Here is a 12,538-nt window from a genome sequence, read left to right as displayed (position 1 = left end):
CCCCTGATCGGTTTAACCCTCAATCAGGTTATAGGGAACCCTGCTCTCTGTCCACACGCACACACACACACGCGCGCCCGGGGAGCACATGCACGCGCGCACACACACACACACACACACACACACACACACACACACACGCCCGGGGAGCACATGCACATGCACGCGCACACGCACACATGCACGCGCACACACACACACACAGGTATGTTTTCAACTGCTCAGCAAATTACCAAATGTCTTGATAATAAACCGTAAACTGGTGGTCAAATTACTTATTTGATGAGGGTTCACCGTACCACCCGCCCTCCCACAAAAAGAATAGAGAAGACACCCCCACCCCCCCGCCGACCTATCCATTTAGAGATATGAATGATAATTCTGCACAATCAGAGAATGAAATGGCTACTTAGTGTCCGTTCTTTCCTGAGCGGGCTTTTAATTAAATCAGAGAATTGGCTTCAAAGTGGAAACATGACGGAGCATGAGAACGTTTGAAAAAATATCTCAGGGACGACGAGATTTAATAAAAAGGAAAACCTACTCTCGCTCCTTTGTAATGGCCGCCTGGGATTACGGATGACTCCTTAACTTAATAGCAATTTAAAGTGGATTTGTGTATGCTGCTGAGTGTCTGTAATGATGGCTGTTTACGCCACCCCTCGTTTATAATAATTAAGCAGAATGGATCGGGGTGGGGGGGTGGTGGGGGGTGTTACGCGGGCACGGTTCTGGACTATTGGCTGGGGCTGAATAATGACCTACTGTAGTTGACCGGGGGATGACCGCTGCCTCCTGCGTGACCCTGCACCCCAGACTCCCACTGCCCCCCCCCCCCTCTACTTTGGGTGGTAAATAGGATGTCTTGCCTGTCTATAGCGTCTTGGTGTCTATGGCCACAAAAGCAGCCAGGGGTCTTTAAATGGCTGTGTGTGTGACAGAGAAAAGCAGAAAGAGAGGAGAGACTGGGTTCACACAAAGGGATAAAGGGACCCCCACCCCCTTTTGTCTTGACTTGACTTTTCCATCTGATTGTTGTCCCACTTTCTCTTTTCTCGGCCTGCATTCAGGCGGTATGACCTGTGGCCACACTGGGCTGTCATGGATTGAAGCCGTTATGAACCTAATGACTAAGTTTATACTTAGTTGCACGCAGGTGTCGCTCGCCCCCGCAAAATTGAAGATCTACATGCTCATAACACGTAACGGTGCGACACATTGTGAGCTTTAGATCAGCTATTTTTGCTGTATGGAATCAGGCTTATAGTGGGAGCTTGTCACAGGTTCCTTATCCAGAGACTACTAGTGGTTCCTGCCAGGAGCTTGATTTCTTTTTTTTTTTTTTTTGCTTTTTATGCCTTTATTGATAGGACAGTAGACTGACAGGAAATGGGGAGAGAGATGGGGAATGAAATGTGGCAAAGGTCGTCCGGAATCGGGTATCGAACCGGCGACGCCAGCAGGCATCATAGCCTAGTATGTGGTATGCGCCTTGACCACCTGGCCAGCGGGCGCCCCAGGAGCTTGATTTCTTGATCATATGTTTTTGGTATCATTATTTATAATTTGACGGTTTCAAGACGGACTAAATCAAATTTGCAATGTTCGTGTGGAAACAGCACTGAATGTCAACCGTGTGCAAGTAAAGCCCCTTGTTGATTTAGAGTGAAACATCGTAAATCAACCTTTGGCGTGTGTGGGCTGTCATCTGTTAAACACCTCCTGTAGTTGTAACCAACAGACACTGCCAGCCACTGCCACAAGGTGTCAGCGGTGTCCATGTTCTCGTTGCTTCTAATGAGCCATTTCTGCCACTCCAAAGGGGGCTGGAACTGAACAGAACACACAGATATTACGTGACTGTCTACTTTAGGAAGCTCCTGGGATTGGCCTAGCCGTCTCCCCCTCTCTGTGTTTTGGTTGGACGGCGAGTCGGAGGGTTGGAGAGCAGAGAGAGAGCAGCCAGGGAGATGGAGGGAGAGAGCGAGGGAGAGGTGGCAGCACTCCTTGCCAGAGTTTAAAGGACCCTGGATGGGTTTGTGTCATAAATCTCTCCCCACTCCATCCCGCAGTTCCCCATGAGTGCATGTGGGAATTCAGGAATGTGACAGCTGACCTGTAGAGCCCATGTATTTTGATTCCGGCTACATAAATTAGAAAGCAGGAATGCAGGACAACGTTATGGATTATTGAGGGCCATGCCTAGGACAGAATACAAGCATTACATATGTCAACGATTGCGCTGTCATCCTGATATCTGGTCGTGGGTCAATTTTGCACCGTTGCAACACCATTGTAAATCCTACACGATTTATCTGTGGGCATGTTACGTGCTACAGTATGTTTGTAATTTAGATCACCATAAAGCAGTGAGAAGCAGAGAAACATCCAAACATTAGGATCAAGTTAAAAAATCGGAGAATGCCATGTCGCAAAAAGAAAAAAAAAGGAAAAGAGAAGCGGAGCTTGCCCGTATTTGTCATTACACGCTAAAATGTCAGTGTAAAGCCATAATGTGCATTAGAAAAATGCAAGCTCTCAGAAATGAAATGCCAGAGAGAAAACACAAGATGGATTTGGCCGTGTGCTTCCAGCCCATGTATCAGAGCGCTGAGCAGTACCAGCGAGCTCTCTGGAAGGAAGGCGAGTTCAGCAGCGGTGCAAGCTGCAGCAGAGGCGTGCTATGAGATTAATTCTCTAGAACTAATGGGATTCATATGAGTTGTGGGGTTCCTAATTTATTTACTTTGTCAGTTGGATGCATGTGCGTCCATACACAGCCACAAACAAGTGTACACACCCACGTGCGTGCACACACGCGCGTGAATGTGCATGCATGCATGCACGCACAGCACAGCACGCACACACACACACACACACACACACACACACACACATGCACACACATGCACACACACACATGCATGCATAGAAACACACAAAACTCTGAGAAAAATAACACACAAATACAGTAAAAATGCCCCCACTTTACAGTAAGTGAGAGATCAATAATGATTGATGGAGGTCTTTTATACAATCGGCATGTTCTACTCAGTTCACAGCCATACGACACCACGCCTGTGGCTATCCCATTCTGCACTTCAGCAGTCAATCACATCCCGGCTTTAAAAATAACAGTTTGTTAGCACCATTGATTTAACACTTAGAGCATGTCCTTATTACCTTGTAATTATGGTCAGTGTTGACATAACAGCACAGACAACCAGCCCTCCCCCAGTAGGAGAATTTATGGGCCCTAGTTTTATTACAGCCATTTCATGTGTCCGGGTCCCCAGTTAAGAGACGGACTTGAGCTCCAGCCAAGGGCCCGTATTTCACTCATGGAGGTCAGGGTTCTAAGGAATCCCCCCGTAAAGCTGAGTGTTAGTGGCAGGGGTGTCCCACCAAATTCTGGGCCCTGGGTACAAGGATTCACTGCGGGCCTCCCATGAATGAGAACGCATTATTATGCATTATTTTGTGCTTTAACCATTGAAAAATAGCAGATACACAAGCTCACAGTGCGGCACCGAGTGCCGCGCTGCGAGCCTGTAGATCTGCTATATTTCTTTTAACACGTGAAAATTTGTGCAGGTATTTTTGACACGATTCTATAAATGTCTTCTAAATCCTTCTAAGGTTTTTTTGGAAAAACCTAATGTCAGTGGTGCTCAAACGTTGTCATGTCAAGGACCCCCAAAATTATATGTATTTGGCCACGGACCCCCATCTCAAAATATTTAGTTCCAGAGACCCCCCAGAGGCAAAATTTGAGTTACAAATGTTCGCTTAAAAAATACATATATTCAAAGATTTGCACACATTTTCATGACTTTTCAAAAATAGCAGATCTACAAGCTCTGTGAGCTTGTAGATCTGCTATTTTTCAATAGCTAAAGTATAAAATAATGAAGGCCCCCTCCACCTTGGGCCCTAGTAACTCCCACTAAGTCCCACTTTTCCCATCCTTGTGACGCCCCTGGTGGTTAGTGGCCCTTCCATGTACACACAGCAGGGGAAACCCCTCCCCAAGGGCTCATTAAAATAAACAGCCGATTATGGCCTATAATACTAATAATGCCACTCACAACGTAAATGTGAAAACATTACGGCGCAGAATGGGACACGGGCGGAGTTGCGGTGTCATACTAAACCAAGCGTTCAGGAGGACGACCGTCCGGTGATCACCTCTAAATAATTTACGGCCGGGGCCTCTCTTTAAATCCTTTCAGAGTATTATAGTTGAGTCGGATTTATACTTTAGTTGCGTGCCGGTGTCGTTGCACTGAAAATGGCTGGTCGTGCTGCGATGCCTTGTGAGCTTGTAGATCCACTATGTTTCGGTGAGCGACGCCTTGTTCAGTGAAGTATATCAAGCCCTTTAGAATACTCTGTCGCAGTCTGTCACTCTGTTATGACTCCGCCATACGGCTGTACAAAACAAGAGTAATCTGTGTCATTACGTTGGTGAAACGCCACAGCTATGCAGCACGCCCAACCTGGAGTTGGGTGCGCTTTTAAAGTCACCGGCAAGGCAGTTATCTGATCCTTACAGTGAAAGGTAATATATAACAGGGCAGAGTCCTGGCTGTTTGGGCTGAATTTGCAGCCAACATCTTCAACAGAGGCGAGTCTCCTTTGTTCCCTTAAGTATTGTGCTTTTATCATGCTTATATGAGAAATGGTTTTGACGTTTTCCCCCTATCAAGCGGCACACACAGACACAGAATGGTGGCATCTCATTAATTTGACATTGAGGAGCTCAATTAAAACTCTATCATCTGTGGAGAGCATATTTCACCTGTTCCTGTTGTACACCCAGCACTTCAAATGAAAGGATTTGTTCATTCCCTAAAAGCTGCAAATTGTTTGCCCGTGTTTTGGACATTGAAATATAATTAAACTAGCATTTTCATTTAGTAGTATAGGTATATATTTCTTGTAAATATGGACTGGACTATTGATAGTTTGAGATATCGGATTGAACGATATATTGAGCTAATTAACATTTTAGCATTTAGTTTCTTTTCTAATTTGTTAAGATTTTTAAGTATGCACGTTGTTGATCAAGATGTGAATTATCCAGTGCAATTAAAACACATTTCACGTTATTACATTTCAATCACTACTAAATAGTCAGTAAGTGTACATAAAGTGTTAAGAATTGAGGGTAAACGATAAACATGCCAGGCTAGAATGAAAGGCACGTGCACAGCAGACAGTGGAATCAGATGCCTTTTAGGGTATAGAGTTTTCTACATTAATTATGGATATCAGCGTTTTGGAGAGAGAGGGAAAAAATCGGTTCGACCTTCCTGTTCTCCAAAATATCGGAATCGGCATCGGCCTTGAAAAATCTATATCGGACAAACTCTAGAGTGGATTTCTGGATTATGTACTATACAGGAAACTCTGTTAAGTTATGATATCATTTGTCTTGTGGTGTTTGATTGTATGTTCATTAATTTATTCATTGTGTATTGTAATTCTTCTTTATCTATCATTTTGAAGCCCAAGAGGAGGACAATGAATTTTCCATTCAGCAAGTCTGTAAGTGACAGCAACAAAATGTTGCCATTTGTTTAGCGATTAACCAAGCATTATAAGCGGGTTAAAATTCAGTGGCTCAAGTTCAAGTTTATTTCTAAACCTGAATCGTTTCAACAAATGCATTAACCATTCAGTCCTTTTGAGAATAATAGTAGTCTGAAATGCCAATATGCGTACTTAACAATTACTCTTAACTATACAATCAATTTAAAAACAGAAAAGGGGATACAAACATTACTGGAATTTATCGCCACTGCCCATCAAATACAACACAGGATAGTTCGATCGCAAAACCGGCCAATAGCAACAAGTCCCACGGCATAGCAAAAGTGCCCAAATTACAAGGCATTGATTTCCAGTAGGATGGCTTTTCAGCAGCAGATACTCTGCATGTCGCTACAAGATGGCCATAAAACACAGCGAAATAGATTGAGAGAGAAAAGAGCTGAGATGCAGGATGACTCCACCTGCGGTTTATGTCAAACAGAAGAGGAGGGCTTCGCATGGTTGCTCACTCAATTAACCCCTGTGATATAGGCTCAGTAATGAACAACGGCCCCATTACCCAGCGTCTGAGAGGCACTTCACCCTAGTGGCAGGGGGGGAATAGACAATGCCACTGCTGTCGCTTCACCGCTGCATCGAGGTACTGCAGAAATGTAGATGTTGGGGACATCAGCATGTTATTGAAGTGAAGTGAGCAAAATGGCAATTATTGGAGGTAATGATCGCTGTCGTCGTTGTTTAACCTTTATTTTATCAGAGGCTAAATAACCCGGAACATTTTCTGTATTTACTCGGTGCTTCTAAACTCTTAACGTAATTAATGTACTTATTTGGGGGAGGAGGTGCTGGAGATCCCACAAAAAATTGGGGGTGGGGGAGGGGGACAGGAATTGCCCATATTTGAAGTGAGGGTGGTGTCTCGAGGGTGGTATGATATATGAGCAAAATGGCCAGTCAACAGGAATTATACGTGGCTGTTGATGAACTGACCTTGCTGAGGATGTAGATGAGTTCCCCTCGATGGAAGGACAGTTCATCTGGCTCGTCGGCATCACAGTCCCACAAGCCCTGGTAGTAGCTGGCGTAATCCGACGACGAGGCTGAGAGGAGATGCAGAGCATGCCATAAAGAAAACAACACGGCCTCCTCCCACCTCAAGCTCTTTAGATCACTGGTTCCCAAACTGTGGGCTGGGACCCATATGTGGGTTGCGGACACATTTTTATGGGTCGTGAGTAAATATCCCTTTTATTGTTATCTTTTCACTTTAGTTTTTTATTCTTTCAAAATATTACAAAAAGAAAATCCCCCAAAATATGGGGGATTTTATATAAAAATAAATAAATACCAAAAATCGAAGAAATTCCATAAATTCGAAACAAATGTTTAAGAAGAAGTGAAAATAGCCGATCTACAAGCTCACAACCCAGCGCGAAGCGATGCGTTGTGAGCTAGTAGATCTGATATTTTCACTAGTTTGGGTCCCGGGCAAAAGTCTGATTTCTTTTTTGGGCCTTGAGCTAAAAGGTTTGGGAACCACTGCTTTAGACAACAAGGGTGAAGCTTTGAGTCCCGGGGGCCCCCCCACACTACTACAACCCACTTACACGGTAGCTGAAAACGTTTTTCATACACTTTGTGAACTTTAGAACTTGTTGGTGGACAGGAGTTGCCGAGGAAGAAAGCTGATAGTGAGAGTAGAATTGGAGTGGCCTTCTGACCTGATTTGGAGCTCTTCTCACGGCTGTCCTCCACCACATCTGGAAAGTCATCCTCTGAAGATAAACAAACACACATTTTGAGAACATCAACATTTTGTACGGCAATGAGTAATAATGCCTGAGTTATATACTGTATGCCGGTGTGGCAACGTTTATATCAGCTATTTTTGATTCGCGACACCAACATACAACCAAGTATAAATCATAGGTATAACTCCAACCCTAACGCCCCTAGTAATATCTAAATGTCTAATGCTAACCCTAACCTCAACCTGAACATTTTCCAAACTAAAAAGCATTCTCTTGCAGGAAAACTTTCCTCACAATTTCTATTTCTCAAATTATAGTAGCCTAGACTTGTGGGGACATTTGGCTATCACAAGCATATAATATAATAATAAGTACACACGTACGCACGCACGCACGCACGCACACTCACACACACACACAAGTCAAGTCAAGAGTGAGGGTCAGGAAAAGAATACTGAGTTCTGAACCACGAGGTGACACACTTTTAAATTCTGCAAAGGGAACGTCCCCCAACTGGTGTTTACAGTTTTTTTGCAGGAGGAGTTATCGACCTTGCCCTCCCGTGACCAGATCATTTCATTTAGTGCAGTTTAGGTTCCAAGGCTGAGAGAGAGAGTGCTCCCCGTGTTTAGGGCTGCATGGTGGAGGTAGATGTGTCATTGATTGCGGGGGCGTGGTACCTGGCGGTCGGCGAGGTGACACAGTGATATCCCTGGCTCTCTCGTCTCCCCCGACCCATCCTTTACGCTGTCAGGCTGACAGCCGCGCCAGCACCACCCGGCAACCCTATCCACCCTCCACCACAACCTGCCCCTCTGCTTCCAGGAACCAGCAGGCAGGAAGCACACATGAACGGGCACACTCACATTCACTTTCACACACAAGGACATATGCGCGCTGTGCACACATGCACATATTTTACACATGGACACTGATCTGGATGTGTATATAAGGGTATGCTTGCAAGCGTTCTGGCTCTCTCTCTCTGCCTCTCTTCTGTGTCTCTCTCTCCCCATCTCTCACACACATGCGCACGCGCGCACTCACGCACTCACACACGCACGCACGCACGCACGCACACACGCACACACACACACACCAACTAGAATGCATCAAACACTATTATTCAGAGCCAATTTAAAATGCAAGGAAGAGAATTATAAATCCATTCATTATGCATAAACATCATCATGACTTTCGTAGAATTGCCGCACATTGCCATTCAAGTTGGCGGGCTATAAGAAAAGAATAAAATAAATAAAGATACAGTAATCTTGTTTGCAAAGAGTCCAAACATTTGTTTAGCGGTGTTCAAGTGCTGTAGAGAAGGGCATCCTTCAGAGGAGAGGCCACTGGTATGGGCCACCGCTTTCTATATCAATGTGATTTAATTTTCCACTCTATAAAATCAGTCAGCAGCACCAGTGTCAATACCACCGTCCTTCTGTATTCTCTCCACAACGCAGCCTGTTCAACAACATGGACACAGCAAAGCACCTGGACACTTTGTTAACGTGCATGTCAAATAATATTTTACAAAGATAGCAGTACATGTTTGCCACGAAAACAAAATGCACGAATGATCATATGTAAGCCATCCTAATTACGAAGCCTCTGTGTATTTAAGAATCACATACAGTACATTACGACGTATGTACAGTATATCTTTGTATTATTGCTAACACAGTCTGGTGGAGCATGTCACACTAACACTTTGGTCACACCTCCCTTGACCACTTTAAACCCTATCTATGCAAATGGCCAGTGTCCCCAAGGGATCTATACTAGGTCCCCCCCCTACCTTTATCCCTCTATAAATCTCTTTGTTGAAATAGCCAATCTAGAAGCTCATGCGCGTTGCAACACGATGTGAGTTTGCAGGTCTGCTATTTCCACTGAATGTTCTCTCCGGAACAGGGTCACTGGCATTCATGTGGTAAATGTCTAATTTCCTGCCCTTTTCCTGCCATTTCTTCTCCTCTCGGTCCATTCGGAAAACAACTGTAAAAGCCTGACGATCAAGCAGTGTTCACTCACTGTCCTGTAGAGAAGTGGTAAGTGACCATAGAGCGAGCCAGAGTGATTGATAAGTGAAGGGGGTGAGAAAGTGAACGAAAGAGCCTGTCATTTGATATGCCATCTGTGGTCAGGGTCTGTACCCCTTCCCAGATGGCTTTGTACGCCGGCATGACAGTCCCAAGACTGATCTCCCTCTCGCCAACGATTTTGGCAAAGGTAATGCATCCACTGGACGAAACCGAATCTTGATGTATCTTTTTTAATAGAAAGGGTGATGGACGATGGCTGTGAAAGGATCGGATCGCCCCTTTTGTCCTTCCCCGGGCCCTGTAGCCACCTGACACGTGGAACTGTACTCGTTTTCCTTAAGGGGGTTGGGCGGATTTGGATAAAGACTATTCTCTCTGTTTTCGCGATTTTCCCTCCTCAGACTCCATCATCTGTAAAACCGTGCAGCAGAATAGGATCTGGACCAAATTTGTACCTCCAGAGATTTGATTTTCACTTCCTGGAACTACATTTTGTTGCTAGGCAATAGTAAAACTCTGCTTACTGGCTGGAATTGTATTTGTTGCCTGGCAACATTAGCTAATTGAACGTTCCATCAGAGAGCGTTCAGAAACGACTGGGATCTTGCTGATTTCAACAACATAACTCTTTCCAGACAGATGCCTCTGTCCACAGTAATGATGAAGGTTAGGAAAAGGGAGCAAGGCAGGCTGATCTCTAGTCTTCGCACGCTGAAACTTCCCCTCTGAGCCTTCTGCGGTGCTGGAAACACCATCCTCAACCCTGACATGCTTATTAGTGTTGCATGATTTATAATGAGAGATCACTGAGGGAGTTGCAGTGATAGGGAGGCACCTGGCAACAGGAACATCACAGCCAAGGAAGGTTATCACAGCCATCTACTGGGTGTTACTAGAATTCCTGAAGGCATAAGAGAGAGTGTGTGTGTGTGTGCGTGCGTGTGTGCGTGTGTGTGTGTGTGTGTGTGTGTGTGTGCGCGTGTGCGTGTGTGTGTGTGTGTGTGTGTGTGCGTGCGAGTGTGTGTGTGTGCGCGTGCACCCCATAATCATCTTCCTCCTTCAATGTGTGCGTTATCAAGTATGTGTCTGTGTCTCTGTCCCTGGAAAATCCCGAGTGCTGATTTAAAAGGGATCCATTGTTAAACTCTCAGAATTAAATGAACTGGGGACTCATAAATGAGGTAACCATGTCCTCATTACCTGGCAGGACCTCATAGATGTCATCTTCATCCTCTTCATCATCCCCCCTCTCCGGCCCCTGGCTGGGTCCCGGGACCGGGGGTCCAAGACCGGGCCGGGGCGGGGGAGGGCTGCTGAGCTCCTCAATGTCATCGTAGGTCTCCTCTTCCTCCTCCTCCCCCTCCTCCTCCTCCTCCTCTTCCTCCTCGTCTTCGTCGTCATAAGGGATGAAGCTGGAGCTGAGATCTGTCAGAGGGAGAGAGAGACGGAGGGAGAATGTGTGATCGGCGGAGTTATACACCAGAGATGGAAGGCACGGTTCCGCATAAAATAACAAACACATGAATTAAAGGGACAGGAGAGACAGATGTCCAAAGGGTTTTGGTGGTGTGACATGTCATAAATGGTCAATTATTAACTGCTAGTGAGGGTTCAGATCCGGCTCTAGACCAGTGTCACACAACATGTCCTCTTATGCTTCTATCTGCCATGGTTCTCTTATGATTGTCCATTGAACCACTTATGTCCTATTTTATACTCCTTTGTACGGTGGAGTCTAAATTGAGCAATACAATATCTACATTGAGCAATACAATGAGTTTTTCCTATATTGAGATGTCCAAAATAGGGATGCCAGGTTAAAAATGTCACAAGAGATTAGAAATCATGCTATACATCGAAAAGGAGGTGAAACTGCCTTGCATTGTCAGTGGAACACATAGAGTGTGAATTCAGGTGCAAAAGTAGTCACATAATGATGACTTAATGCTGCAATCTGTAACTTTTATGTCCTACTAGGATTCAAACTCGGGTCTCCCTTATGAGAGACCAGATTTGTATTGCTCCTCCCTAGGCAATCTCCACGTGGACAAGGCACAGTAGAGTACAGTAGATAGTAGATTTTGCACTGACAGTATGATCTTCTTTAGGCAGGGCTACTTGTCACCCAGTAGGTCTGGGTGTCCTGACCTACCTTACACAAGGGTCTAAATGTCTTAATTAGCGGAAGAGAAAGGAAACCACCTTCAACCACTGCAGGTACAGTACCGTAAAGATTGTTGCGACCAAAGGTTTGTTAAAATAACCTTCTATTCGTTAAAATGAGTTCCAGATTCCCTGTGCATTTTTGTTTCATTTATTTTGTATTTGATTTTGAGTTCCAGATTGCAGCTTTAACTTCAACGCTCTGGGCTGTGTTTGGTAGTAGAAAACGTGGGGCCTGGGGTAGCTGATACAAATGGCGCGGGTGTCCGTTACTTCCCGCAAATCAGTGGGCTGGTCCGAGCCCGTTTTAGAGCAGCCAACGTGCGACTGCTCGCTCAGATGGAGGGCCAGTCTGATTGCAGGCGACTGCCCACTGCAACACAGGGTATCAGGTCCCCTCAACGTACACCATCGGCCGGGCAGAAATCGATGTCGCTGGAGGATAACCAGAACGTCTACCAATCAATTTCCCGTAAAGCTGGAATTCGGTAGGAGGGGTAGGGGTGGGTGGTGGGGGGAATGTGGAGGCGGGTGGAGGCTGGGAGTCAGAGAGGTACGTGATGACGTGTGGTCGGCTCCGTGACGTGTAGAATGAGGAGGTTCAAGAACTTGTGTGATTGGCTGAGCCGCTTGATGATGGATAACGTGTTTTTTGTTTATTTAAATGTTTTGTTTTTTGCTTGATTCGCAGATAAAAAATGGCACTCTGTCATTTCCTGACCTTTCCTGCCCCCTCATGCATACAAGAAAACTTGGGTCGACAACTGTGAGAAATGAGGCTGGGAGAACTATGAGAACAATTGTCCTCCTTTAACTCCCGTTTTCTGAACAGCTTATGCGTCTTTTAAAAAGTAGGACATGCAAGCTTACCTTTCAGGACAAAATTGATCTGGTCCACCCATTCTCTGGCCTCCCGAGGACTGCTGGCAGTGAACTGGTGGGACAGAGTGACAATAATACCACGATTATCATATGACATCTCAGGCTGGGTTTGCACGGGAACAAAAGATCAGGAACTAT

At 45.3% G+C, this 12,538-nt stretch overlaps 1 protein-coding gene across 1 annotated transcript in view; it reads right to left on the bottom strand.

Moving 5' to 3' along the window:
- The window catches only part of skap1 (src kinase associated phosphoprotein 1), a gene marked incomplete at its 3' end in the record, with an annotated part of 43,296 nt that overhangs the window by 6,465 nt on the left and 24,293 nt on the right, over positions 1–12,538 (bottom strand). Inside the window, exons 8-11 of the mRNA XM_080747340.1 lie at positions 12,389–12,452; positions 10,556–10,780; positions 7,278–7,331; positions 6,547–6,656 (exon numbers count right to left, since the gene is read on the bottom strand). Coding sequence (XP_080603466.1) covers positions 6,547–6,656; positions 7,278–7,331; positions 10,556–10,780; positions 12,389–12,452 — 453 coding nt within the window. The remainder of the gene's footprint in view (positions 1–6,546; positions 6,657–7,277; positions 7,332–10,555; positions 10,781–12,388; positions 12,453–12,538) is intronic.

This window comes from Nannobrachium achirus (genome assembly GCF_963921795.1).
Source record: "Nannobrachium achirus genome assembly, chromosome: 18".
Lineage (NCBI taxonomy): Eukaryota > Metazoa > Chordata > Actinopteri > Myctophiformes > Myctophidae > Nannobrachium > Nannobrachium achirus.
The sequence above is the reverse complement of the archived record's forward strand: the minus strand, read 5'-3'. Positions and strand labels throughout refer to the sequence as shown.